The sequence below is a fragment of the Megalobrama amblycephala genome, linkage group LG11, assembly GCF_018812025.1.
Source record: "Megalobrama amblycephala isolate DHTTF-2021 linkage group LG11, ASM1881202v1, whole genome shotgun sequence".
Lineage (NCBI taxonomy): Eukaryota > Metazoa > Chordata > Actinopteri > Cypriniformes > Xenocyprididae > Megalobrama > Megalobrama amblycephala.
The window spans coordinates 8,264,582-8,291,123 of NC_063054.1; the positions used below are offsets into that span (position 1 = coordinate 8,264,582).

General features: G+C 35.4%; 3 protein-coding genes across 8 annotated transcripts in view; 2 read left to right on the plus strand and 1 right to left on the minus strand.

The window, feature by feature from the left end:
- The window catches only part of zyg11 (zyg-11 family member, cell cycle regulator), a 25,861-nt gene extending 10,118 nt beyond the window's left edge, over positions 1 to 15,743 (minus strand). Inside the window, exons 1-10 of one of the 2 annotated variants that reach the window (XM_048208544.1) lie at positions 15,604 to 15,743; positions 13,611 to 13,776; positions 9,800 to 10,314; positions 7,333 to 7,578; positions 7,110 to 7,250; positions 6,830 to 7,006; positions 4,134 to 4,198; positions 1,038 to 1,137; positions 305 to 355; positions 41 to 202 (exon numbers count right to left, since the gene is read on the minus strand). In XM_048208544.1, coding sequence (XP_048064501.1) covers positions 41 to 202; positions 305 to 355; positions 1,038 to 1,137; positions 4,134 to 4,198; positions 6,830 to 7,006; positions 7,110 to 7,250; positions 7,333 to 7,578; positions 9,800 to 10,314; positions 13,611 to 13,776; positions 15,604 to 15,627 — 1,647 coding nt within the window. In that variant the 5' untranslated portion in view covers positions 15,628 to 15,743. Of the gene's footprint in view, positions 1 to 40; positions 203 to 304; positions 356 to 1,016; positions 1,138 to 4,133; positions 4,199 to 6,829; positions 7,007 to 7,109; positions 7,251 to 7,332; positions 7,579 to 9,799; positions 10,315 to 13,610; positions 13,777 to 15,603 lie in introns of both variants that reach the window. The other variant, XM_048208543.1, reaches the window with a different exon arrangement.
- LOC125279063 (cytochrome c oxidase assembly factor 7) lies at positions 15,532 to 20,269 on the plus strand. Of its 2 annotated transcripts, none has more exons than XM_048208547.1 (3): positions 15,532 to 15,668; positions 18,062 to 18,202; positions 19,695 to 20,269. In XM_048208547.1, the coding sequence occupies exons 1-3, from the start codon at positions 15,605 to 15,607 to the stop codon at positions 20,135 to 20,137; spliced, it is 648 nt and encodes a 215-aa protein (XP_048064504.1). In that variant the 5' UTR covers positions 15,532 to 15,604; the 3' UTR covers positions 20,138 to 20,269. The 2 variants fall into 2 exon arrangements, with proteins under 2 accessions (XP_048064504.1, XP_048064503.1); XM_048208546.1 differs by lacking the exon at positions 15,532 to 15,668 and adding an exon at positions 17,567 to 17,979.
- A 2,097-nt stretch (positions 20,270 to 22,366) lies between these two features.
- Positions 22,367 to 26,542, plus strand: part of ralgps2 (Ral GEF with PH domain and SH3 binding motif 2) — a 178,574-nt gene continuing 174,398 nt past the window's right edge. For 2 of the 4 annotated variants that reach the window (XM_048208550.1, XM_048208548.1), the window contains exon 1: positions 22,367 to 22,608. The gene's annotated coding sequence lies outside the window, so the exon portion shown is untranslated. The remainder of the gene's footprint in view (positions 22,609 to 26,542) is intronic. The other 2 variants (XM_048208551.1, XM_048208552.1) reach the window with 1 other exon arrangement.

A 26,542-nucleotide genomic window follows, 5' to 3' on the forward strand; every position in this document is an offset into this window, starting at 1 on the left:
TTCTTCCAAAATGGTATAAAAAGGTTTGAAAAGTGTTTACCTCAAGTACTTTGATGAAGAGCTCTAGTCCCTGGTTCTCTATGAAGTGTCTGCAGGTGGTAGGAGATTCATCCGTGAGGTTCCACAAAGCACTGAGTGTGAACTTCAACGTGGCGTCGACGGTACCCTGACAAGTCTTCTGCCGCACAATGTGCAGGAGTTGCTATGATGTGAAGAGTGTGAGAGAGAGATAAGTATACTCTACTCTTCCTATTCAAGGGTTACAAGTGCTAACTGTCAAATCTAACAAACAAACAAATCATACCTTAACAATAAAAAGCTCGGCTCCCAATTGTGCAGTTTGCTCAGTGGACAACTATTTAAGAAACACACACAAAGAGTAAACTTAAAGACGAAAATCCTTCATTTTCATAATGAATTTCTTTGTTCTGCTAAATACAAAAGAATATTTTGAAGAATATGTGTAACCAAACAGTTGACGGATCCCATTGACTTCCACAGTTTGGAAAAGAAATAAATAAATACTATGGAAGTCAATGGGGTCCATCAACAGTTTGGTTTCTGACATTCTTCAAAAGAAATTCATACAAGTTAGAAACAACATGAGAGTGAATAAATGACAGAATTTTTATATTTAGAGTCTAACCTCTCTGCATGTGAAATACGTAACAACAGTATTAAAAAAGGAATTGATATGTCAATGACGGTGGTCATATGGCAATATGTTTGTTTCTAAATAACCATTTTTCGCAGACAGTTTTCAATAAAAAAAAAAAAAAAAAAAAAAAGGTATAAACATTAACAAAACTTAATTAAAAAAATAAAATAATCAACATTCAGCCCCTAAGAGCAGCTCCTGTGCAGACATTAGCGTTCTGACATGACACAGGCACAATCTGCACGTGTCACGTCTGTCATACTGTATTTCACAATATATCACTGCGATAGAATGTTCTGAATCTTTTCTGGGAACCTCCCATGTCACGTTTCCTCTCTACGGTTAAACCTGTTCTCACCCGCAGACTGTGGCTGCTCACCTTGGCAGCGAGGATGGAGATAATAGCTACGGCCATCCTTTGCATGTTCTGATCCTCGTGGTTACACAGCCACTGCATCACCAGCTTTGCAGCCTCAAACCTGAAAAACAAACGTCATAATTGACCCACATAGACTGGTATGACATTTAAGAGTCTGTCAACAAAACACCACAACCAGTTTGGACACACTTGACTTAAAAGTAGGTATCTGATAACCTCAAAAAAAAAAAAAAAAAAAAAAAAAAAAAAAAAAAAAACAACTTTCCATATAAAATAGTTTGCTTGAATTAATTTTAGAAACAGTCCCAAGAATGAGAATGTGTATCTAAACTGTTTGACTTTTAGTATATTAACAGAGCTGTTGAATTCTACATTCATAAAATTCATTAAAAGTGCTAGTAAAAATTTAGCCAAAGAATCCTATTACACACACACACGTATATGTATATACAGTATCTCATAGAAGTGAGCACACCCCTCACATTTTTGTAAATATATTATTATATGTTTTCATGTGACAACACTGAAGAAATGACACTTTGCTACAATGTAAAGTAGTGAGTGTACAGCTTGTATAACAGTGTGAATTTGCTGTCCCCTCAAAATAACTCAACACAGCCATTAATGTCTAAACCGCTGGCCACAAAAATTGAGTACACCCCTAAGTGAAAATGTCCAAATTGGGCCCAAAGTGTCACCAAAATTGGGCCACCATTATTTTCCAGCACTGCCTTAACCCTCTTGGGCATGGAGTTCACCAGAGCTTCACAGGTTGCCACCGGAGTCCTCTTCCACTCCTCCATGACGATATCACGGAGCTGGTGGATGTTAGAGACCTTGCGCTCCACCTTCCGTTTGAGGATGCCCCACAGATGCTCAATAGGGTTTAGCAAGGCAGTGCTTCTGAAGCTGCGGCCGCGCAGAAGAAATAATTGCCGCGCAGAGAACAGACATGAAAATGTAGCAGTTTGAATGAGAAATAATTGCAGTGCTCTGGACAACCGCTATAGAGTTATTGTCGCTATAGTGTTGGAACCGGTGAATGCGGTTTACAGGTTTCATAGAAAGAGAACGATTGAGCGCGTGTGAGTTGGCTGGCCCTGAGCCAAATCAGTCGCGGTAAAAATACTGTAATGTTTGCGGACTAAATACATCAACACGAGAGGCAACACGAAACGAAAATAAATGTGAAATAAAACGTCATGTTTTAATGAAAAGTGGTGGAAATAACGGATGATGGGCACAGAATGCTAACAAAACTCTGATACATTTACAATCACACACCCACCACAGGTGTAGCTTGCAAACTCAAAATACATCAGTGATATACCTCAGTTTAAATAGATTATTGTGTGTGGTGGTGTGGGTTTCAGGGATGTTTAGATAACTATAAAAGAGTTAACATGTTCACTTTTCTTTAAAATATTTAGCTATCAGTTTAAATGCTTCAGTTTGTTTTCACTATATAATATATTAAAACAAATGGAAGCATTTAAACTGATATAATACTGTATATCAGTTTAAATACTTAAATATTATATTATATAATTATATTTTATTATATTATAATGTAAGCCTAATAATAAATTGATCTCACAAGGGGATTGTTTAGGGCTCCTTGCCACGAAAAATCTTAACCTCCTGGTATATAAAATCTGGGAATTTCATAAGCAATAAACATGTAATTTTGATGGTTTAACGCTGTCTGATGCTAATAACTGACTGTACAAAAACACATTATGGTTGTTCCAAACCATCATTGTAACTGCTCATATTATATTATTATAAAGAATTGAACTGTCCTGCAGGAGGACAGAAATTATTTTTTAATAGAATTTCTTGGTAAAGACTGGTACAGTTAATACAGCAATGTGGAAAAATCTCAAGTAACCTAAAATGTGCTTAATTTAGTGACTGAACTGCTTGTTTTCAACATCAAGTTGAAAGTTACATCAAGGGTCAAATAAAGTAGAAACGGCACATTAAAGTTAAATGTTACAGTTGTATGATAAAACCATTTTTTTGTGTACGTTTACGTTCATTGTACAGGTCTGATATAAAGTATGTTTTTGCTCAGGTGGCCAAAATGTGCGCTCAACAGAGAAACGTTTTGCTCAGCGAGACAAAAAATTAGAGGGAACATTGCTTGACACTATCTGAACCAAATGGCGAGGAACCTGAGTGGAACCTGTCCTGTTAAACCGCTGTATGGTCTTGGCCAGTGTGCTGCAGCTCAGTTTCAGGGTCTTGGCAATCTTCTTATAGCCTACGCCATCTTTATGTAGAGCAACAACTCTTTTTTCAGATCCTCAGAGAGTTCTTTGCCATGAGGTGCCATGTTGAACTTCCAGTGACCAGTATGAGAGAGTGACACCAAATTTAACACACCTGCTCCCCATTCACACCTGAGACCTTGTAACACTAACGAGTCACATGACAGGGAGAGAAAATGGCTAATTGGGCCCAATTTGGACATTTTCACTTAGGGGTGTACTCACTTTTGTGGCCAGCGGTTTAGACAATAATGGCTGTGTGTTGAGTTATACAAGCTGTACACTCACTACTTTACATTGTAGCAAAGTGTCATTTCTTCAGTGTTGTCACATGAAAAGAAAAATAGAAAACAGTCATTTAAAATTGTAATATTACTGGGGTTTTTTTTGTCTAAAGAAAATAAACGCAGCCTTGGTGAGCAGAAAAGACTTCTTTCAAAACCATTTAAGAATCTTACGGACCTCAAACCTTTGAACGGTTAATTTCAAAAAGCAACATAGTCAAACAGCGAAACATTGAGTGATGACACAATGGTCATGCAAATTAGATATTTAGACTTCCTTTTCGAAATTATTTTAATATGCATTGATATTACCACAGCATTACCAGCAGCAAGACAAAAACTCAAGAGAGTGATTATATTTTGGTGTCGAAAATGTGACAATACAACTGTAATCATTTGTACCGTATAGTTGATCAAGCCAATATTGCGATTTCAATTCTAATTCAATTTTCTGAGCAACCATACTGTTTTATAAAAGGGTTTATGAACAGTGTGAAAGTGTATTTGAGCTGGATTGTTGACCACACACACACATGTACCTGTTGAAGGGAACCTCCTGCAAGATTCGATCGCTGCACAGAGACAGCAGACAGTTCTTCTGCAGCTGTACAGAAGCAAAAACAGAACCGTTGTTAAAGGGAAATCATAATTGGGACATGAAAAGAGCTCTTTTAAGTCTTTTCCTCTTTCTCAAAAAGTTCTTTTGTATCATCATGAGAAACATCCTGTAGAAGTGTTGACACAATCACGCAAGAGACTTGACTACATAATACATTCATCATATCATTCAATCTAATTTAAAAATCCACAACCAAGTAAGGCTGGACAATAAATATTGAATAATCAAAATACATTAGTAATGATTTTGCTTGTGATATAAAATTAAGAAACACAGTGAATATCACAGTTATTTTAATGCACTTTTAATTGATCCATTTAATTTTCCTAAAGACAGTCATTTGATAGAGTTATACTTCAATTACTTTAGTATTATTTATATACTATTATAGTTTTTAGGAGTATTTTAAATAAGCTTTCATTTCTAGATTTTTTTAAGTTTAAGTTTTAGTAAATTTTTGTTTGTTTGTATGTAGTTTTAATTTATTTTAGTTTTATAACTGTAATACTTTTAATTTAATCAATTATTGCATTTCTATTTTATTTTTACTTCAAGTTTAAGTTTTTCCATATAATATTTATATATTTTATATCAGCTTTATTTCAGTTAAAGCTGCAGTCCGTAGCTTTTTTTGGTTAAAAATGATCCAAAATCAATTTTTGACCAAGTACATAACCAAGCAGTGTTCAAAACTATCTCCTTACCTTCCCGATTCACAACGGTAAGCTTGTTATAATGTTATCTAATTTGAGTGGTATTGGTAGATTTCCGCAGGAAATTTGTGCATGCCGCCGTTCGTCTTTGCGTCATTACATCACGTCTGTTTACATAAAGAAGGAGTCCCAGCTAGTAGGCTATATGTGAGAATGCTGCAGGCGGCGGATCATTTATAGCCTTCTTTCACAGCAGCTGCAATAATTAAATGTATCATTCTGATGGCGGATTGTATAGTATGACAAATTAACATTAGAGATTAGACTGTAGAGAAACTGAAATCTACAGGTAACGCTAATACACACTAAATACATGTAATCACACAATGCTGATGTTGTTAACATTAACAATTTGAGAACAAAGTACAACAATAATAATAATAATTTGCACGGTTTGATGTGATCCGAGCTAAGCGACGGTTATATTTAAATCACCATTGGTTGTGCGATTTATTGTAATGCTTTTTTTCTCAGTTGGTCAGAACAACACATTCTCCTCAAAGCATTATATTGGCGACTATCTTGGACCATAAAATTTCGCCACCGAGAGGCTGAGTAGGGGAAATTTACTTGTTTGACGCGCTTGTAATGATCATGAATCCAAGGACTTCATTTCTAAATTTATTTGCACAAGAAATAAACAAGAGCGTGCATCCAACACATACATCTAAAAGTCATGATGAACTCCATTAAAGGCTTTAGCGGTCAGCAAAAAATAAGCCTTCCCCCCGTCACCCCCTCTCTCCCCCTATCCTGAACACAGGATATACTTTTTACTACTTCCGCCCCCAACAGGTGCAGTAATCACCATAAGTGGCCAAAAAAAGGGTTTAAAATAATTAAACTATACCTGGCTCCTACACATTAGATTCATCGGTGCTGATGCATGATCCACGTAAAGATGATAATTCCGCAAATAACCGCAATTGCGACAAAGAGACAAATCTTACAGACTGCAGCTTTAACGAAAAGGATTTTAAATAGTTTGTTAACAATAACAACACTGGTTTGCATTGGTCAGTTCAAACTATCCTTTCAATGAACCAATATAGCTATACAAGGTCTCATTTGTTAACAATAGTTAATGCATTAATTAACATGAACTGTACTATATATTTTTACAGCATTTATTAACCTATGATACTGTTAGTTAATAAAAATGTTCATGTTAGTTCACACTGGATTAACTAATTTGTTAACACTTTACAATAAGGTTTCATTAGTTAACAATAATTAACTACTTTAACTAAGAATGAACAATACTTCTACAGCATTAATCTTTGTTAATGTTAATTTCAATGCTTACTAATACATTATTAAAATCAAAAGTTGTATTTGTTAACATTAGTTAATGCACCGTGAACAAACAATGAACAGCTGGATTTTTTTTTAACTAACATTAACAAAGATTAATAAATAGTTAGTAATAAATTAAATAGGTAGTAATACATTAATGTTAACAAATGAGACCTTATTGTAAAGTGTTACCAAAATGTTTAATGTATATAAAAGTTAATTTATAAGCCCCACTATATTGATACTTAGTAATAAAGAAGAGTGTTTGTATTTTATACTGCATATGAATATATTGAAACACTTTACAATAAGGTTTCAAGGTTAAGATTTGTAAAGTGTTTACATTAACAAAGATTAATAAACGCTGTAGAAGTATTATTTATTCTTAGTTCATGTTAACCTTACTGTAAAGTGTTACCAACATTTTGAATGTACTTGTCAAAAAGTTTGTTAAAATTATCATTCTAATTTTGTTTTTAAATTTCGATTTTAAATTCTCTCACAGCAGATACATTGAATTTTGTCAATGCCATTGACAGACTTTTCAGCCATGACAGACTTTCTATACCACATCTTACACCTGATGATTCACTATTGTTTTAGGTACCTGTTGGTGGTTGGGGAAGGTCTTCATGGCTTCGAGTAACAGCTGTGTGACGTTCCCCAGAAGCCGCACAGGGATTCCAAAGGCCAGTTCCTGTTTGGTGAGGTTGAACACGCAGGCACTGGCTGCCAGCTGCACATTCAATGTGGCCGGATGATTCTTCATCCCCAAAGCTACCAACTGCGGATGCACAACAAAAGAAAAGGGCCAAGAGACATGAGTGATGATGTGGAAAAATGCAGTTAACCTTGATTCATTTCACAGTCTCTGTGAGTGCGCGTACCTTCAGGATGTCAGGTCGTGGTTTCTCGATGGCATGAGTGAGGCTGAAGAGGTGGAAGAGAGCCTCTCTAACAAAGCCCTCTCTCTCACTGTACCTTCTCAACGCCTCACAGATTTGTGTCTCATTGGCTTCCCCAGTCACCTGCAAAAAACAAACAGAAAATCACTTACAACACTTACGATCTCCACTTTAAATGATCCTGCTGTTGTGTGCGAGCACCTACCTTTAAGCTGCCCTCTCCAGACAGGAAGTCAGAGAATCCAGCATCAGTGGCCAGCAGACCAACGAAGGTCATGCCCGGTCTCGCCTCCACAAAAGCCTTGACCGCTGTATCAGTCACCTGCTTGCGGCCAGACACGTCCAGAGACACCAGCTGAGGAAGGATGCCAGGAATCTCCAGCAGCTGCCGAGCCACGTCCGACGTGAACTGCTTATCGTCGGAGATATCAAGGTGCTGTAAACCCTCCAGCTGGAGAAACACAAAAATGATGTGCATTAGCTGTATATACAATCATATAGAGTATCATCACATAGAAGCAAAACAGCTTACTAGCTACGAATTAGCAGGATGATAATGTTTTTTCCTATCACTATATTCAAAAATACATTATAGTCTGCTAACTGTCAGTGGACAGGTAGCAGGACACTCGGCACACTTGGTGTCCAAAAACTTATGGACGTTCATTTACATGACAACGGTGTTTTAGGGGCCTGACAACGCTATCTTTTGAAAACGGGTTTGAAGTTTTTGAAAACATTACCGTTATTGTGAAAACGGTGATGTTATGTGTGTGCGTATTACATGTTCAGTCTATGGGCATGTAGTGTTTCTTTACAAAGTCACGTCGCCAACAACTGGCCTGGAAGCATCATACAACATTTTGAATCATTTTGGTGGATCTGTGTGAACGACGATCAATGAACGTTGTTGTCTGTACGCGAAAAATGCTATAATTCCAATAATTCCAATAATTAAAAACATACCCTAATCGCCACTCCTTCCCTCAACATTTTCCTATGGATTTTTATAATGGGGTTTTTCAGTTTATGAATAAAATAAGGTCTGTGGTAAACATAACTTAACGACACTTGGACGTTTTGTTCTACAAAGTAAACCGCACACACTCACAACGCTCTTATCTAGTTAATTATTACAAACATACTTAAAAAAAACAAAAAAAAACAAACAGCTTCAAAATTTATGTCTTCTATATGGATGTGTGTAATTTACACTATAGAGCAAAACGTAAAAATATCATTAACTTATGTTTACCACAGAATTTTTTTTTAAAAACTTATAAAAACCCATAGGAAAATCTTGAGGGAGCCAGTGGAGAATTAGTCTTTTGGGTTTTCAAGTCATCCTTGCACCACTCTATTTAAGTAATCATCATAAATTAGGTATAATTTGAAACCCCAAACACTTAAAAATCATTCTGTGAAAACCATTGTGAAATTGGACATTGCGTTACCATGGAAACTTAATAGCGGGCTTAATTTTTGTGATAACTTCAAATTTGCAACACAACTTGGTTAGACGTGGCTTTGATTTTGTAGCAATTTTAGAATCCAAATGACTTGGTAGAAGATATTTTGTACAAAATAAATAATGTTTAGTTAGTTCCGTACTTTGCTTTACAGGAAACAAATGTCTACAACATTTTTACTTTCATTTTGAAGTGTTTTTTTTTTTTCTTTTTTCTCCACTTTGAAATGCTACTTCTGCTGAGTGTCTTCTTTAAAATGAGACCAACCTTAGGTCAACATTCTAAAGCATTTATGTCATGAATTACAAACATTTAAGTTCATACCTCTGCCCAAAAAGGGGGGTGGCAATAACAGGTTAAATAATTCACCATAATTCATTTTACAGTTGTAATATACAATTTTACAGTACAACAGCATTTCATTTGTCTTATGTAATAATCACATATAATAATAATAATAATAATAATGATAAATATGTAAAAATTAGTCATATTGAATGGGTCAAAAACAGTGGGAATGTGGCCTATGATAACTTAAGTGAAAAGTTCTTTAAACTGGTGACTTTAAGGTTACTGGAAGAGTTGGTACTTGTTTGAGAATTGTTCAGCCCTAAAAAGGATGGGTTGCACTCAGTCTTCAGAGTCAAAACTAATAATTTAGCTTTTTAAATAATTTTACTGTCTATTCATATGCACTCCCCCTACAACGCCACCTCAATCATTCTACTATGATTCATTCTTTCCAAATTGAGTCATTCAAGACATCTGGTCAAAATTCCTTGTTGCATTTTTTTATATCGCAATATATACTACAGAAATATGTCACTTTTCACAATGTCACTTTTTTCTAATATTGTGCAGCCCTAACCCTGCAGACCTTCATGAATGTGTCAAGATCAATAAGTCTCTCAAAATATCAGGTAATTGGAGTTAAAAAAAAAAAAAAAAAAAAAAAACACAAAGCAAGGTTAGTTCAGGATGTAAAATGCCATGTGGTGCAACTCCCCAAAAACGTAATAATATTTATAAGTTAATAATTAACGACATTTGTGTTAAAAACACTTTTTACTTTGAAAGATATATTTGATGTCATTACTCTTTATCTGACACCGCATGACATTTTAGAGATATTAAATTATTTATGCCTTTGTTTCTAGAAAGCCACAACATTGACCTCAACATCACAACACATGGATAGCTGACCTGACTGAGCACAGCTAGCAGCTGAGCGGTGGTCATCTCCAGCCTCTTGAGCTGGTGCATGGTGAGGTAGCGTAGCCTGTTTCTCAACCCCAGGAGCGGGGTCAGGTTCGTCACTGAGGTGTTGGAGATATCCAAACTCTCCAGGCGAGGCAGCGCGCACACGTCCACCAAGCCAGAGTCGTAAAAGTCGACGTTGGACACGCTGAGTGCCCGCAAACCCTGCATGGCGCTGAAACAGCGACGGCTGGGCTCCTCCAGAGAAGACATGGTCAGGCCGTTCAGGACGAGCCGCTGCAGGCTCTCCTGCAGGGTTTTACTGGACGAGAGACCTCGAAGGATGTCGGCAATGGTGAGGTCAGCGTTGACCCGTGATGCGTTAAGCTCCACGAGACGGTGGGGGCAGAGGGCCCTCTGGAAGGCCTCGGCGGAGATTCGGGCGGTGCGGATGCAGGCGTGACGCAAGCGGAACTGCTGGCAGCTTCGGAAAATTCCCACCGTGTTGTCATTCAACATGCCTGTAAGAGAATCCATTATGTTCAGCGTTTCCAATACAAGATCCAATCATTTCATTACAGTCACTATGAGGAGGCCTGTTTCACCCACAAGTTGTTCTAAACCTGCATGAAGGTCTTTCTTTTATTTTGAATAATGTGGGTAACCCTAATAGTGTTGTCACGATACTGGAATTTCCAACTTCTATACGATACCTTAAAAAAAAAATTGATATTCGATACCACAAGGAAAAGTGCCATATATATATATATATATATATATATATATATATATATATATATATATATATATATATATATATATATATATATATATATATATATATATATATATATATATATATATATATATATATATATATATATATGGCCATACAGATAATTTGTTATCTCATAATTTTTTGATAATTTGGGTAATTTGTTGCAATAGGTTACAGACAGCACAGGGAGGCTTTATTTATCTACATTTACAAAAAAAAAAATAAAAAATAGAGGACAAGTAAAACAGTCAGTAAGAACAAAAAAAAAATAAATAAATAAATTGCAAAAGAGACAAATGGAATAAATATGGCTTTAAGTTTTTCAGGTGGGTCTAACAGTAGTATTCAGGTAAGTATAAAATAAAATATAAAATAACACTGGATAGTTTTCATTGTAAAAATTATAGGTGCCCTAGATTATGTTTTTAAAAGATGTAATATAAGTCTAAGGTGTCCCCTGAATGTGTCTGTGAAGTTTCAGCTCAAAATATCCCATAGATTTTTTTTTTTATTAATTTTTTTAACTGCCTATTTTGGGGCATCATTATAAACGCGCCGATTTTATGCTGCGGCCCCTTTAAATCCCGTGCTCTCCGCCCACAGAGCTCGCGCTTGTCTTGAACAGTGCCTTAAAGTTTACACAGCTAATATAACTAATGTGAGTATTGTATACTGTTATATTGTTTACTTCTGATTTTGAATGAGTTTGATAGTGCTCCGTGGCTAACGGCTAATGCTACTCTGTTGGAGAGATTTATAAAGAATGAAGTTGTGTTTATGAATTATACAGACTGCAAGTGTTTAAAAATGAAAATAGCGACAGCTCTCGTCTCCGTGAATACAGTAATAACCGATGGTAACTTTAACCTCATTTAACAGTACATTAGCAACATGCTAACGAAACATTTAGAAAGACAGTTTACAAATATCACTAAAAAATATCATGTTATCATGGATCATGTCAGTTATTATTGCTCCATCTGCCATTTTTCACTATTGTTCTTGCTTGCTTACCTAGTCTAATGATTTGGTTGTGCACATCCAGACGTTAATACTGGCTGCCCTTGTCTAATGCCTTTTATAATGTTGGAAACGTGGGCTGGCATATGCAAATATTGGAGGCGTACACCCCGACTGTTACGTAACAGTCGGTGTTATGTTGAGATTCGCCTGTTCTTCGGAGGTCTTTTAAACAAATGAGATTTATATAAGAAGGAGGAAACAATGGAGTTTGAGACTCACTGTATGTCATTTCCATGTACTGAACTCTTGTTATTTAACTATGCCAGGATAAATTCAATTTTTCATTCGAGGTCACCTTTAAATACAGATTAATGCTTACAATTAAAGTTACAAAAGTTATTCAGTCAAGAGCAGCGAGTGATTTTCTCTTTGTCTTTTGTTCTTTGATTAACATGACAGACAGCAGCAGGAATATTAGGCTGCTGTCACTTTAAGAGCTTATGCACAAATCCAATATACCGTTACACAACATGCCTTTTCTCTCAACTATTTACGTTCCAAAACTAACTGTATTTAACTGAATATATGGGCATTTTAGCCTTGTTTCCACTGAAAAGTACAGACTTCGGTACCAAGTCAATACTGATTTTTTTTTTTTTTTTTAAATGTGACGCTTTGAGCGCTGTTGAGTGGTTTCATAAACACCTATGATTGGCCATCGTGTTCATGCGCTCATCGGATATGTCCTACTTTCAAACCCGCTTTCAAAACACTTTCAAATTTAAATGCTCTTGTGCGTTGATCATCGCAGCCAATCACAGACATCTGTTGAGCACGTGAACACAGTGGCCAATCAGAGGTGTTTACGAATCCGCTCAACAGCGCTCAAAGCGTCACATTTTTTAAATTTCAGTACCAATTGGTACTGAAGTCGGTACTTTTGACAACCCTAGTTTCCATCGCGGTCTAAAGTACCGTAAAGATAGGTGACGTAGGACTGCGCGCGACTTTCTAGTTCCCACTGAATTTCGTCCTCCGCATATAAGCTTAATAAAGCCTGAACCTCGTCATCAGTCCATCGGTCGTATTTTTAAACTACATTGTTGATTCGAACAGCAAACAATCCTACTGCATGCACTGCAACAGACTTTTAAAAATGGTGGATGAAATAAAATACTGCGTGGAATCAACCAATCAGAATGCTGCATGAACATAATCAATCGGCATGTTCAGCGCCCAAGTACCACCCCCGAAAGTTACTGTATTTGAAAAACTAATACCTCGTGAACAGGGACTTTCTGAGGGGAGAATTTTTACCTGCAACTTCATTTGGACCCTGTGTTCGAAACACACCCAGTACCACCTCGAAGTTCCTAGTTCCCGGGGAAAGTTCCTGTGGTGGAAACTGGGCTTTTGAGAAAATTTTTGTATGTATTTGACCGTTTAAGTGCAATTAGCCACAAAGAAGCCGCCAATTTGGTATTCGCGAGCTGTTTGAGAAACGGCTTTATGAGAGCGCCACTTACTGTATATAGATCAGTGGTGTGCTTACTTTTGGTGCCAGTGTAAAACCTGCGGGAATTATTAAATTTATGTGCAATGCAAGCATTATTCAATCGGAGTGAATGAGATGAGTGAGTGAGAGGAGGCGGGTGTGTGTCAATTCGCTGTCGGAGAGAAGAGAGAGTGAGAACACGCAGCTGGTGTCGGTGTATTGATACTGAAGAAAAGGAATATTGGAACAGTTTCAGATATTTCAGTATCAAAATATCAATACTTTTGACAACACTATGTATATATAAATCCAAAAAAAAAAAAAAAAAGTCAATGGGGATCAGCAACTGTTTGGTTACCCATATTCTTCAAAATATCCTTGTTTGTCTTCAGCAGAAGAAATAACTTCACACAGATTTAGAACAACTTGAGGGTGAGTAAATAATGACAGAATTTTCATTCTTGGGTGAACTAACCCTTTAAAATTCTACAAGAAACAATAATTATGCATTTTGTGCTCTACAGGAATGTCATTCTTAATTTGTGAAACATTCCTCAACACAGAGGATGGCTCCTACTCACCCTCAGTGGCCATCTTGCAGAGCAGTTGGTCGGCCAGTTCCTGCGGGAAGACGAGCGGCTCACGGAAGGAGAGAGAGCCGTCATCACGCATCTCACAGAAGAGCTCCAGCCTGGAGCTCACCAGAGACATGCACAGATCGGTCAGAGACGGCGGGGACGCCTCGTCCTACAACAACAAAATGACTCAGAGCTCAGCATACTAGTTTTGTTTCATTGCTCTAGGTATGAAATAAAACCATAATAGAACTTTAGGTAACACTTCAGTATGGGGAACACATGTTCACTATTAACTATGACTTTTGCCTCAATGAACTCTTAATTTACTACTTATTAATATTTAGTAAGGTAGTAGTAGCATTTAAGTTTAGTTATGGGGTAGGATTTAGGGATGTAGAATATGGTCATGCAGAATAAGGCATTGATATGTGCTTTATAAGTACTATTATAAAACGGTTAGTTCCTGTGCTTGGTTCTGTTTGGTCAATAGCTGTGTTTTATTCACGATAAAACACAATTATGACCGCTTCACCCAACGGTTCTGTGCATCACTACAAAACACCCTTAGCAACCACTTTTAGCAACATAAACTGTTTGTTCTCAATTGATATTGTCCATTGAAGCTTACTGTATTATGTAAAAGAGTGTTGTGAGAAAGAGATCGAGTTTATTACCGGCATTCAGATTTAGCATTTTCCTTCAGGTCAGTCCTATGTTCATTATAAAAAATCTGTTTAAATTTCCGATGTATTATCTTGTCCTTTTAACAGTTTTCCCGTGACTGACAGCACTAGTCAAAGCATTTGTCAGTTGCGTCTTGTTCCGTGTTCACAGCAATTCAGTCTTTTCAATGTAGAAGTCTTCACTACTGACTGACACACTCATAAAGACAGTCTTTGCCGCCATCTAATGGCATAATAACGTAACTTCTGTTGCTGTTCACGGTCAGGGATTATTTTTTCCGGCGGAAGGAAGGCTTTTAGTGAAACTTTACTTCATGAAAGTTGCATTGATACAGATTTTTGTCTTTAATATTTGTATTGTGTGGTAACCGTTTTATAAAAGCAATAAGGTACTCGAGGCTAGTGCTGTATCGTGAATAAGTCATATAAATATAATATAAATATAATATTTTTGTCAAATATACACATACATGTGTGTGTGTGTGTGTGTGTGTGTGTGTGTATATATACATAATAAATATACACAGTACACACATATTATGTAAACAAATGTTTATTTTGGATGCGATTAATCGTTTGATAGCACTACTTAAAACGAGTCTGGGAGTGCTAGAGAAAAAAAAGTGTAAAAAAAGTTAAAAAAAAAAAAAAAAAAAAGAATAATCTTAAAAGAAGATGGATAAATAAATTAAAACTTATTAAAAAAAATAAAAACTTGGATTAAAATAAAAAAATTGGATTAACATGATACAAATAAGATTAAATATGTAAACAAAAAATAAAATTTAATACATTTAACAGTACACTACTATAGTGAATAGAACAAAACTTAACGTACATTAATAGATTTTGTTTAGTTTCAAAATAATATTTTAAATTGGTATATTATACATTACATAAATTTTAGTTAGTATAAATTGGGTCTTTGTACATGACAATCTAGCCGATAGATGCCTTTTAAATTTTAGGATAGAGGTCCCTTCCATGAGGAAGATCATATGTGGTGGTCTGTGGCATCGAAATATATCATGGATCATGGATCACCACCTCTTGTAGGGTTGAACCTATATATTTCTGGCACCTACAACCTTATCAGCCCACTAAAGAACCAAGAAACCATCACCCTTTATGTACACGTATCTCTTTGACAGTCATTCATCCGTATTCCAACAAAATTTATGACCGCCAACATGTTACTCCACACATACCAGCATGATCTACAGTACTTTAGGATGATTAACATGAGGCAGATATGAATCATCTGGTGAACTACACGCTTGCTACATATAGTAGTGTGACATCTAAAGTCTTACCATGGTGTCAAAAAGATGGATCATGACGGCCTCAAAATACAAGAAACAGCCGTCGATCAGGGCAGGTAGGTTGAGGTGCAGATCAAACACAATCCGATTAAAATGCTCTTAGCTTCTTAGCCTGTTAGCCTCCAAACATCTGTCTTCAGATATTTGCAGATCCTACTTGTTGGTATTTAAAAGTAACGTTACACGGGCTGCTATAAATCCAGTGTAGCTTGTGTTCCTTGTTTGCATTGTTCTCTTGGAGATGGATGTCTTCTGGTGGTCAGCCTCGTTCGTGCTCCAATCACTACGTGCTGTCAGGCATTTTGACGGGTTTTTATATCGGGAGGAAACGGCAGCGACGTCTTGACAAGTAAACAAGGTCGTCACACGGGAAACGGATCTGCATCAGAGGGGGCGGGGCTTTGGGATCAACTTTAAATGTGGTTTTGCTTTAGTACAAACGACTAGAGTAATTAGTCTACATAACAGTATTTTTAACAATAATTTATGTAAGCTCATCACAATAATAAACTTATAAATAAGCCTTTTTTTTTTTCAGAAAAACTTTTGGAGTTTTTTTTTTTTTTTTTATTGAATTTTAGTTCATCCATTAAGATCGTGTTTGCTTTTTAAAGGACTGTTTGACATCCTTACGATCTGATCCAAAATATTAGAGTTATTAGATATTCAGTTATTATTCCTTTGTTATTTTTGACAAAGCAAATCTGTAGTAAATACCTTTTTTTTAACTAATTATTTTTGAAAATTGTTTTTGTTTTATTTTAATTGTAAAATATATGTAAATCCTATAAAATATTATTGAATATATATATATATATATATATATATATATATATATATATATATATATATATATTCAAAATTATATTTTTGTTGTAAAATTATATTATATAACATATTTTTGTTCACAATTCACAAAAAATAATTTTAAATTGTAAATAATTAAACTAATATCAGTAAACTAGGCTATATATATTAATTATATATATATATATATAATTAATAAAGTTAATGTTATATAACATTATATAAAATTAACAAATATTAAAATGATTAGAAATATATATATATATATATATATATATATATATATATATATATATATATATATTAGAATAAGAATAATACAATATACAAAATAATTCAAAAATATTAGAAAATTAATAATAATTAACATGAAATTTACATTAAATTTATTATTATAAAAAAACATTTTAGAATGTAATCTGGTAGTGAACGTTTTTTATTGAACATAAACAAAATCTACATTTATAATGGAATTCGTAACTGTAAACAACAACAACAGAAACAGTATAAATCAAGGCACACAAACTGAAAAAAATAAAAATAAATAAATAAATAAATAAATAAATACAGAGAGGATCTTTTCATTCATCTTCCACTGAACCAACAATTTTGCAGGCCTGTTTACTCCAAATATCTTTTAGAAGAAAAGAAAATAACTTTTAAATACAGATAAGTAAATTTTTGTCTTCTTCATACACTTACAAATATAAATTAAGAATTTAGCCAGACTCATCATTACATTACAAAAATTCTGGAACATTCCCAACACGTCACGGCTTCGCTTCAGGAGTTTTGTAGTTCCGCATGTTTACGATGCTGCTTTTGTAGTTATGAAAGGATTTATATTTGTTTTTTCTTTTCTATTTAAATTAGTAAGCAAAACACAGCATGGGGTTTTATTTTATGCTCTTCTCATTTTGTAAATGTAGTTTTTGTTTGAAATAATTAAGTCAACGATCATTTGTGATAGTTATGATATTCGTTCGACATTTTATTTATTAATAATTTAATTTAGATATTATTTTAAGTACATTTTATATAGATAAATGCTATGTTATACTCTATGGACATCTGAATATACATAAATGTGGTTGAGAACTATTTTATAGAAAGGAATAGCATAGTACTTATAATATTCCTGTCACGATGAGACACACAGTGGGCGGGGCCTACGGAAGCCCGCTGGTGACAGAGCGAAGTAGGAAGCGTTTTTTCTGTGCATGTGTAGCGTTAGCACGTTTTGCTGTAACGGTTTCATAATTGTGATTATCTGATAACGCATGTCTAAATTGAACTAAACGAATTTCTATGTTTTAGACTGACGCGTTTATTATTCCTTAATGCTATTCATTACTCTGTAAGTTCTTGCAGAACTAGTCAGTGACCAAGGTCAAAAGTTGCTTGACGTGACACATTCAACCGGTGTATGTAAGAGGTCGGAAATCTATTAACACATGGCCGGCTTAATTAACTTTGAGGACGAGCAGGAGGTCAAGCAGTTTCTGGATAATTTAGGAGTGGAGTACAGCTATCAGTGTCACCGGGAGAAGGACCCTGAAGGTTGGTGGAGCGCTGTCCCTCTCGTGCTGGTGCTGAACTGCTTCCACAGCAGGACCAAACCTCTGTTTCTTCTGTTTACTAGGGTGTCAGAGGTTAGCAGACTACCTGGAGGGCGTGAAGAAGAACTATGAGTCCACAGCCCAGGTTCTCAAGCACAACTGCGAGGTGAATGGCCATGGAGAGAGCTGCTATAAGCTCGGGGCTTACCATGTCACGGGCAAAGGTAAAGGCAGAAGAAGTTAGAAAAAGTGAATAAAAACGTTTATTATTACGCTTGTTTATATTGCCAAAAAATAGTCAAATATTTAGACATTCTAATCGCATAATTGACTTTCTGTTATTATTTTGGCTCAATTCTAAAAGGCTCAAAGAACTTCCTTGTGGATAAACTGAAATTCTCATTAGTTCATTCTTTCCAGAATTTTAGTTCATCCAGATGATCTTTTTTGCTCTTTATAGGACTCTTGTTTGATATCCTTATGATCTGATCCAAAATATTTTAGATATTCAGTTATTATTCCTTAGTTGTTTTTGACAAAGCAAATCTGTAGTTTATCATTTATCATTACTATTTATCATTGTTTAGTTTTTTAACTGATTATTTTTTTAAATCGTTTTTTAATGTTTTATTTTATTTTTTAAAATATATGTAAATCCTATAAAATATTATTAAATAGTATATATAAATTACTTTTTGTTCTATATTATATATGTAAATATATATATATATATATATATATATATATATATATATATATAAAATAAAAAGTAAGGGAAGGGAGTAAGGGAATATATATATATATATATATATATATATATTATAGTCAAAATTCATAAAGAAATTATTTGAAATCATTACAAAAAATATATGAATATATGTGAATAATATATAATATAATATTATTATATTAATAATAAATTATCATGAATATATGAATGAATTATATGAATTATAATTCATGAATTATTAAATATTAAAATAATTATTAATAATATTAATGTTATATGAAATATTAGTGATTAATGCAGGTCACATTGTAGAACAAAACGTCTAAATATCGTTAAGTTATGTTTATGTTTACCACATGCCTTATTTTACTCATAAACTTAAAAAATATATTAAAAATAAAGAGTATGTATGGAATTAAAAATTGTATTTACTACATATTTTCTTTGTCAAAATTCATTAATAATTTGAAATAATTTAAAAATTTAAAAATAATATCAGTATTGCAAATATTCCAAAATTCAGATATAAATTAAATATTAATTATGTGAATAATATATTATATAACATATATTATTAATATATTAATAATATTTTTAATATTATATCATATAATATTTATATGAATTATATGATGATAAAATATTAAAATAATTATTAATAATGTTATATAAAATGTTAGTGATTACATTGTAGAACAGAATGTCCAAGTATCATTAAGTTTTGTTATTTTACTCATAAACTGATATATATCTATATATATATATATATATATATATATATATATATATATATATATATATATATATATATATCAGTTATATATATCAGTTATATACTATATACTATATATATAACCCATAGGAAAGTCTCGAGGGAATCAGTGGAGAATTAGTTTTCTGGGTTTTGACATCACGGCTGCAGGACTCTACTGGCAACAGCTTCCTCAGCTGACATTTTAACATCTGACATCTTCTTATGACATCAGGTGGTGTGACGGAGTGTTTGAAGACAGCATACTCCTGCTTTATGAAGGCATGCAACGCCAAAGGGAAGAAGTCGGTGGACGCTTGTCACAACGTAGCTCTGCTTGCCCATGACGGGAGAGGCGTGGAGGGGGGTACGGACGCAGTGGTGGCTCGACAGTATTACGAGAAGGCGTGTGAAGGAGGCTTCGCCCCCAGCTGTTTCAACCTGAGCGCCCTTTTCATCCAGGGATCTCCAGGGGTGGACAAAAACATGTCTCTGGCTCTAAAGTACGCCCTGCGATCCTGTGAGCTGGGACACGTATGGGGCTGCTCCAATGCCAGCCGCATGTACAAACTGGGCGATGGGACGGAGAAGGATGATCAGAAAGCAGAGGAGCTGAAGAACAGGGCTAGGGAACTTCATGGACAGCAGAAAGAAAGGCAACTGAAATTTGGGGAGTGAGATAACGTCATAACAATGACAGTTTTAAACCAAACTCAATTATTCTGCCTTGTTGTTTTGATATCACGGATATAAAAGCAGCATAAATAATGTTAATAAACGTATTCTTTGATACTGTTCTGTCATAACTGATTAATGTCTGATGGTGATTGTGTTCATCTAGGTTGATGTTGAGATCAAACTCAGTAGCTTTTATTTATTTTACCAGGTGCAGTACGTAAAAATGACCACTAGATGGAAGCATACTCAAGCTTAATTGAATACGCATGACAATATCGGTGGTTTTCTGGCAAACTGCTCATCTTTTTACATTAATTTCTTCACTGTGACAGATTAAACCAATGTCCACTTCATTCCGTTTAATTTATTCGACATAAATGGAATACTGCATATAAAATGGCTTTTGTATTGACTTTAGTATTACATGTGCCAAGATTAGAGTTGTTCAAACTTTCACTTCTGTTTTTTAATTTCCCCTCATTGCCTCCTTTTAACAGTAATATATGTATGTGTATCCGCCACATGTGAACAAAACACCAGTTATCATTGTTTACAGCATTACTATTCAGTGTAATCCAATTCCAGTACGAATGACCCTGATGAACCGGTTCTTTTCAGTGAATCAAAAACATTCAACGTGACCAGTGGCATTTGATTCCCGAACAACTGACTCTGATGAACCGGTTCTTTTCAGTGAATCAAAAACACAGCGCGACCAGTGTAGTCTGATTCCCAAACAGATGAATCTTATAAACCGGTTCTTTTCAGTAAATTAAAGGGTTTGTTCACCCAAAAATGAAAATAATGTCATTAATTATAATGTAATTAACCCGTAAGACCTTATTTCATCGTCGGAACACAAATTAAGATATTTTTGATTAAATCCGATGGCTCAGTGAGGCCTGCATTCACAGCAATGACATTTCCTCTCTCAGGATCCGTAAAGGTACTAAAAACATATTTAAAACAGTTCATGTGAGTTCAGTAGTTCTACTTTAATATTATAAAGCGACGAGAATTTTTTGTGCGCCAAAATAAATAAATAAATAACGACTTTTTAACAATATAGTGATGGGCCGATTTCAAAACACTGCTTCGGAGCTTTGCGAATCGAATCTGTGATTCAGAGCGCCAAAGTGACGTGATTTCAGCAGTTTAGCCGTTTGATAGGAGATCCGAGTCAATGATTCGATTCGTAAAGCTCTGAAGCAGTGTTTTGAAATCGGCCCATCACTATATTGTTAAAAAGTCGTTATTTATTTATTTATTTTGGCGCACAAAAAGTATTCTCGTCGCTTTATAATATTAAAGTAGAACTACTGAACTCACATGAACTGTTTTAAATATGTTTTTAGTACCTTTACGGATCTTGAGAGAGGAAATGTCATTGCTGTGAATGCAGGCCTCACTGAGCCATCAACAAAAGCCGGATTTCAACAAAAATATCTTAATTTGTGTTCTGAAAATTAACGAAGGTCTTACGAGTGTAGATCTTCACGACATGAGGGTGAATAATAAATTACATTATTTTCATTTTTGGGTGAACTAACCCTTTAATAAACATAGCGACCTTAGTCTGATTTCCGAAAATTTCCTAGTTCTGTTTAAGTAAATCAAAAGAATGAGCCAATTCTATTAGCTACAAAACAACAACTTATACTGGTGTCACTGTAGTTTCATTCCGTTGTATTGCATAAAATTAATGAATGTGTGAATTAAGTTCTGGTTATAATCTGGTTATGTTATTTTGTTAATAGTTTTTAATAAATATATTCATGAATTATTGCTACCTCTAAAAGGTCTGAAAACTCAACAAAAGTCTGAGTGGCGAGTACTACTTTTCTGATATAATTTCTGTTATATCCCTAAATTCATCATTTGCCAACCGACTCCTTGCCGCAGAAAATACAATATTGTTTTATAAATTCAGCTATAAATTAAATATTATGTGAATACATGTGAATAATATATGACATAATATACTATTATTATATTACTAATATTTAATTATATAAAATATAAAAAATACAAAAATTACAATATTGTTGCATCTAATATTTCTTCCTTAAAAGTATTCAAAAGAATAATTTATGGACTCGTTAAATAGTCTTTACCTCCAATGACACTGCAGCAGCAGAAGCAGACCGAAGCCACGCCCTTTCTCAGCTCTTCTCCAATAACACAGCAGCAGCATCAGATTGAGCAAGTAGCCCCGCCCACTTTCCGCTCTCCTCCAATAACACCGCATCAGTAACAGACCGAGCCCGTAGCTCCGCCCGCTGTCGGATCAACGGACGCACACACACACACACACACACACACACACACACTTGCCGCTCCTGCTGGAACATTACAGGCGCGCGGCTGTTGTTGCTTTATATTGTTTATTTTAGTTTTCTGGAGCATCGCGTGCAGCGCGGAGTAACGGTCGCAGCATCCCTGCGCAGGACTGAAGCACGGAACGCGAAGCGGTGAGTTTGACGCCTTTTAAGCCGCGCACACACTTAACGATTGTAAGGCGATTATGAATGTAAATTGATACATATGACTGATCGCGCTCAAACGCGTCCAGTCGCGTTCAGTCTGAGATTACAGTCGGTGTTCAAATTCCATGTGTGAGTATTTAAATCGGCTTCAGTCGCAGGAAACAATCGCTTGTATGTTCAGCACAGTCTTAGAATGTTTTAGCTAGTCGTTAAATGTGTGCCCGGCTTTAGTTGCTGGTGATGCGCAGTGTGTGTTATGAGCGGGATGTTAGCTAACAGGCTACAGCAGCAGCACGCCTATGATGGGATTAATAGCGACCGGAGCCGCTTTGACCGGCGACATGCTGTGAACGAACTGAAGATGTGCCTGTTTAGGAGGGAATTCATGTGCATGTGTGTGTCATGCGCTGGCTGCGTGGAGTTGTCCGACTTTTGCAGGTTCTTCTGATAACAGGCTACGCTTTTGCTGCTGGCGTACGTGTGTGTGTAATAATCTGCAGGATTAAGTTTATTCTCGTGGTTGATGGAGGTGGATCACTGCAGGATAACGGTTGTTTGTCTGGAGGGGGGTTCACGTGCCCCCCACCTCATTCTGAATCGGGGTGTGTCACACACACACTAACAGAGGTTAATTCACACCCTTGCTTCTTCATATCTTACAAAACAGTCCATGGCAAACATATTGTCTGCCAAAATACCATAGTTACCACATTTACTACTTCGGAAGTGTCGTTGGTCACTGCTGTCATCACGAAAAAGATAAACAAAATTCTGACACTGTTTTAAACAGATCCCATGATGTTTATGTTTGATTTTACAGTAGTTACGGTAGCTGTAGTTGCTATTGTCTTTTGGTTGTAACTATGGTTACCATAATCAATTTTAAGGCAATATGTTTAAAAAGTATTTTTTTTTTCATTTCAAAACAACAATAATAGAGATAGTTAGGGCTGTGTTTTGACATATTTCACAATCTCTAATCTAAAGCTGTAACAACAGGGCCCAAACTATTACATTTTATTGTTATTTATTTTTAAATATAATAATCAACACACGAAAACACATGCTTGAACTGAAGCGCTATCTGTCACGCCGCATTAAAGAGCGCGAAAACTGCATTTATTGTTTGAATTTCCTGATAAATTTAATAAAATTTGAAAGTCAAGACTTTTTTATATCAAAAATAAAAAAAAGCACAAAGCTTATTGCGATTATTGGATGGGAAGCACGCTGGTCATTGTGATTTTGCCAAGTAAGACATGTTCCTGGATCAATATATTTTGTTGATCCTGGAACAACATTCCTAGCTGAAAATTTAGTCCCAACCTTTTCCCAACCCCTAAACCTAACCCTACCCATAATTTATCCGTAAAATCAGAGGGAAATGATAGTTGAATAACACTGATGTAGAAGCACCTAACCCTGGTTGCAAGCCTAAACTTGACATAAATGGTAAACTTGTCCCTCAAATCTGATTGGTTGATTGGAAAGTTGTTCAAGGATCAACAAAGATGTTGATCCAGGAACATGTTGTACTTGGTGAAATCACGTTCACCACATGCGTTGTGCTTAGAATAAAAGATTGATTTTGAAGTTTAAAGGGTTAGTTCACCCAAAAATGAAAATTCTGTCATTTATTACTCACCCTCATGCCGTTCCACACCCGTAAGACCTTCGTTAATCTTCGGAAAACAAATTAAGATATTTTAGTTGAAATCCGATGGCTCTGTGAGGCCTGCATAGGGAGCAATGACATTTCCTCTCTCAAGATCCATTAATGTACTAAAAACATATTTAAATCAGTTCATGTGAGTCCAGTGGTTCAATATTAATATTATAAAGCAACGAGAATATTTTTAGTGCGCCAAAAAAAACCAAAATGACGACTTATATAGTGATGGCCGATTTCAAAACACTGCTTCAGGAAGCATCGGAGCATTATGAATCAGCGTATCGAATCTGCTGTTCGAATCGCCAAAGTCACGTGATTTCAGCAGTTTGACACCAGTTTTTATTGTCAACCCAGCCCAAATAAGTGTTAATTATAAGTTCATTACAAAAGCATCTGATGCCTAAGATGTCAATATGTTCTGAGCCACAGTGAATCTTTCTGCAGTAAACTCAAGCTAAAAGACGTTAATTACGCCTGGCTCAGTTCTTATTGATCATATATGGAAATGAGGCAACCTTTCAGGCACCTTCTGTCTGAATAGAGCACTGTTATATGATGAATTCACTCAAATCAAAGTCATGTAAGGTAGCCCAAAACTGTAATGATCAAATGAGGATATTGGCCATTAATATGTGGCTTAAATATGGGGCAGTCAGAGGTTGAGGATTATGACTAACTTAATCAAATGAACATTTACCGAATTAACTAATGTGTGTTGTTCAGGTTCTTGATGCATAAATGCTCTGTTAAAATACTTTGGTGCTGTCAGAAATTTTAATTGCAAATCTTAGTTCAAACATATGTTGCATTCTCAGCATTGGCACTAGGGGCACTGTCGCAGTTTTTAGCGACAAAATCTTCTACTTAGTTGTCATTATAGTTATCGCTCTTGTTGTAAATACACCTTAAAGGGTTAGTTCACCCTGAAATGAAAATTCGGTCATTAATTAGTCTACTCGCCCTCATTTCGTCACAAACTCGTAAGACTTTTGCTCACCTTCGGAACACAAATGACGATCTTTTTGATGAAACCTGAGAGATGTCTGTCTCTCCATTGACTGCCTTTGCAACAAACACTTTGACGCTTCAAAAAGATCATAAAGAGATCGGAAAACTAGTCCATATGAATTGATGATTTAGTCCATATTTTCTGAAGAGACTCGATCGCTTTTTATGATGAAAAGATTTAATTTAGGCTTTTACTCACATGTAAGCATTGATCGTCGGACATAAGCAGAAGCTCAACCAAACATGAATAACGCACAAGAACAAACCATTTCCGGAAGCTCAAACACACAAGAATGAACCTCGTTGGTTACGCAGCACATTTGAGCTTTCGGAAGAGGTTTGTTCTTGTGCATTATTCATGTTCAGTTGAGCTTCTGCTTATGTTTGCTAGCTCTTGAGTACTGAGGTTTGTTGCCGCCACAAAAGCTCATGAACAGCTTTATCCATTGCGCTCGTGTCTTGTGTCTTTTGCAGGGTCTCGTACATGACACGGTGTTCTAAAAACGCGGCGCTCAACTTAAAGGTAGGGTAGGCAATTTCGGAGCAGCTAGCAATAGCAAGCTAGCTTTGAAAGATATATAAAAAAATACTTTATTCAACAAATTTGACTCTCCTGTCATTCTCTGATGTAGCGCTTCCAGGTTCTACATCAGAGCGGCGACTCGGTATTGGCCGTGAGCAGCATGATGCATGTGATGCTGACACAGAAGCTGGCCAATACGGAGTTGGCGTTCTGACATAGAACCTTGAAGCACTGAACGTAAACAGCATAGGAGAATGACAGGGGAGAGACAAATTTGTTAAATAAAGTTGTTATTTTTGTTTTGTTTTTGTGCACAAAAAGTATTCTTGGCGCTTCATAACATTAAGGTTGAACCACTGTACTTATATGGACTATTTTAACAATGTCTTTACTACCTCTCTGGATCTTAAATGTGGTAATTTTGTTGCTTTCAATGGGGGATAAAAAAAACTTGGATTTCATCAAAAATATCTTAATTTGTGTTCCGAAGATGAATGAAGGTTTTACGGGTTTGTAACGACATGAGGGTGAGTAATTAATGGCAGAAATTTCATTTTTGGGTGAACTAACTCTTTAAATTAGCTCATGTCTCAAAGCACAAAACATTACAATAATAATGAATGTAAACAACGTACAGAGCTCTGGCTTGTAGAGTCTGAGGACTCTGGGTTGAACATTACGGTTTGCCGTCTCTAAATTACGGTTACACGTAAGCT

Excerpts from the sequence above, each read along its gene's own strand:
- LOC125279063 (XM_048208546.1), top strand. The coding sequence starts at position 17,874 with ATGGCCGGCTTAATTAACTTTGAGGACGAGCAGGAGGTCAAGCAGTTT. Across the intron at positions 17,980-18,061 it reads CCGGGAGAAGGACCCTGAAG|GGTGTCAGAGGTTAGCAGAC; the intron begins GTTGGTGGAGCG and ends TCTGTTTACTAG. Across the intron at positions 18,203-19,694 it reads TTACCATGTCACGGGCAAAG|GTGGTGTGACGGAGTGTTTG; the intron begins GTAAAGGCAGAA and ends TTATGACATCAG.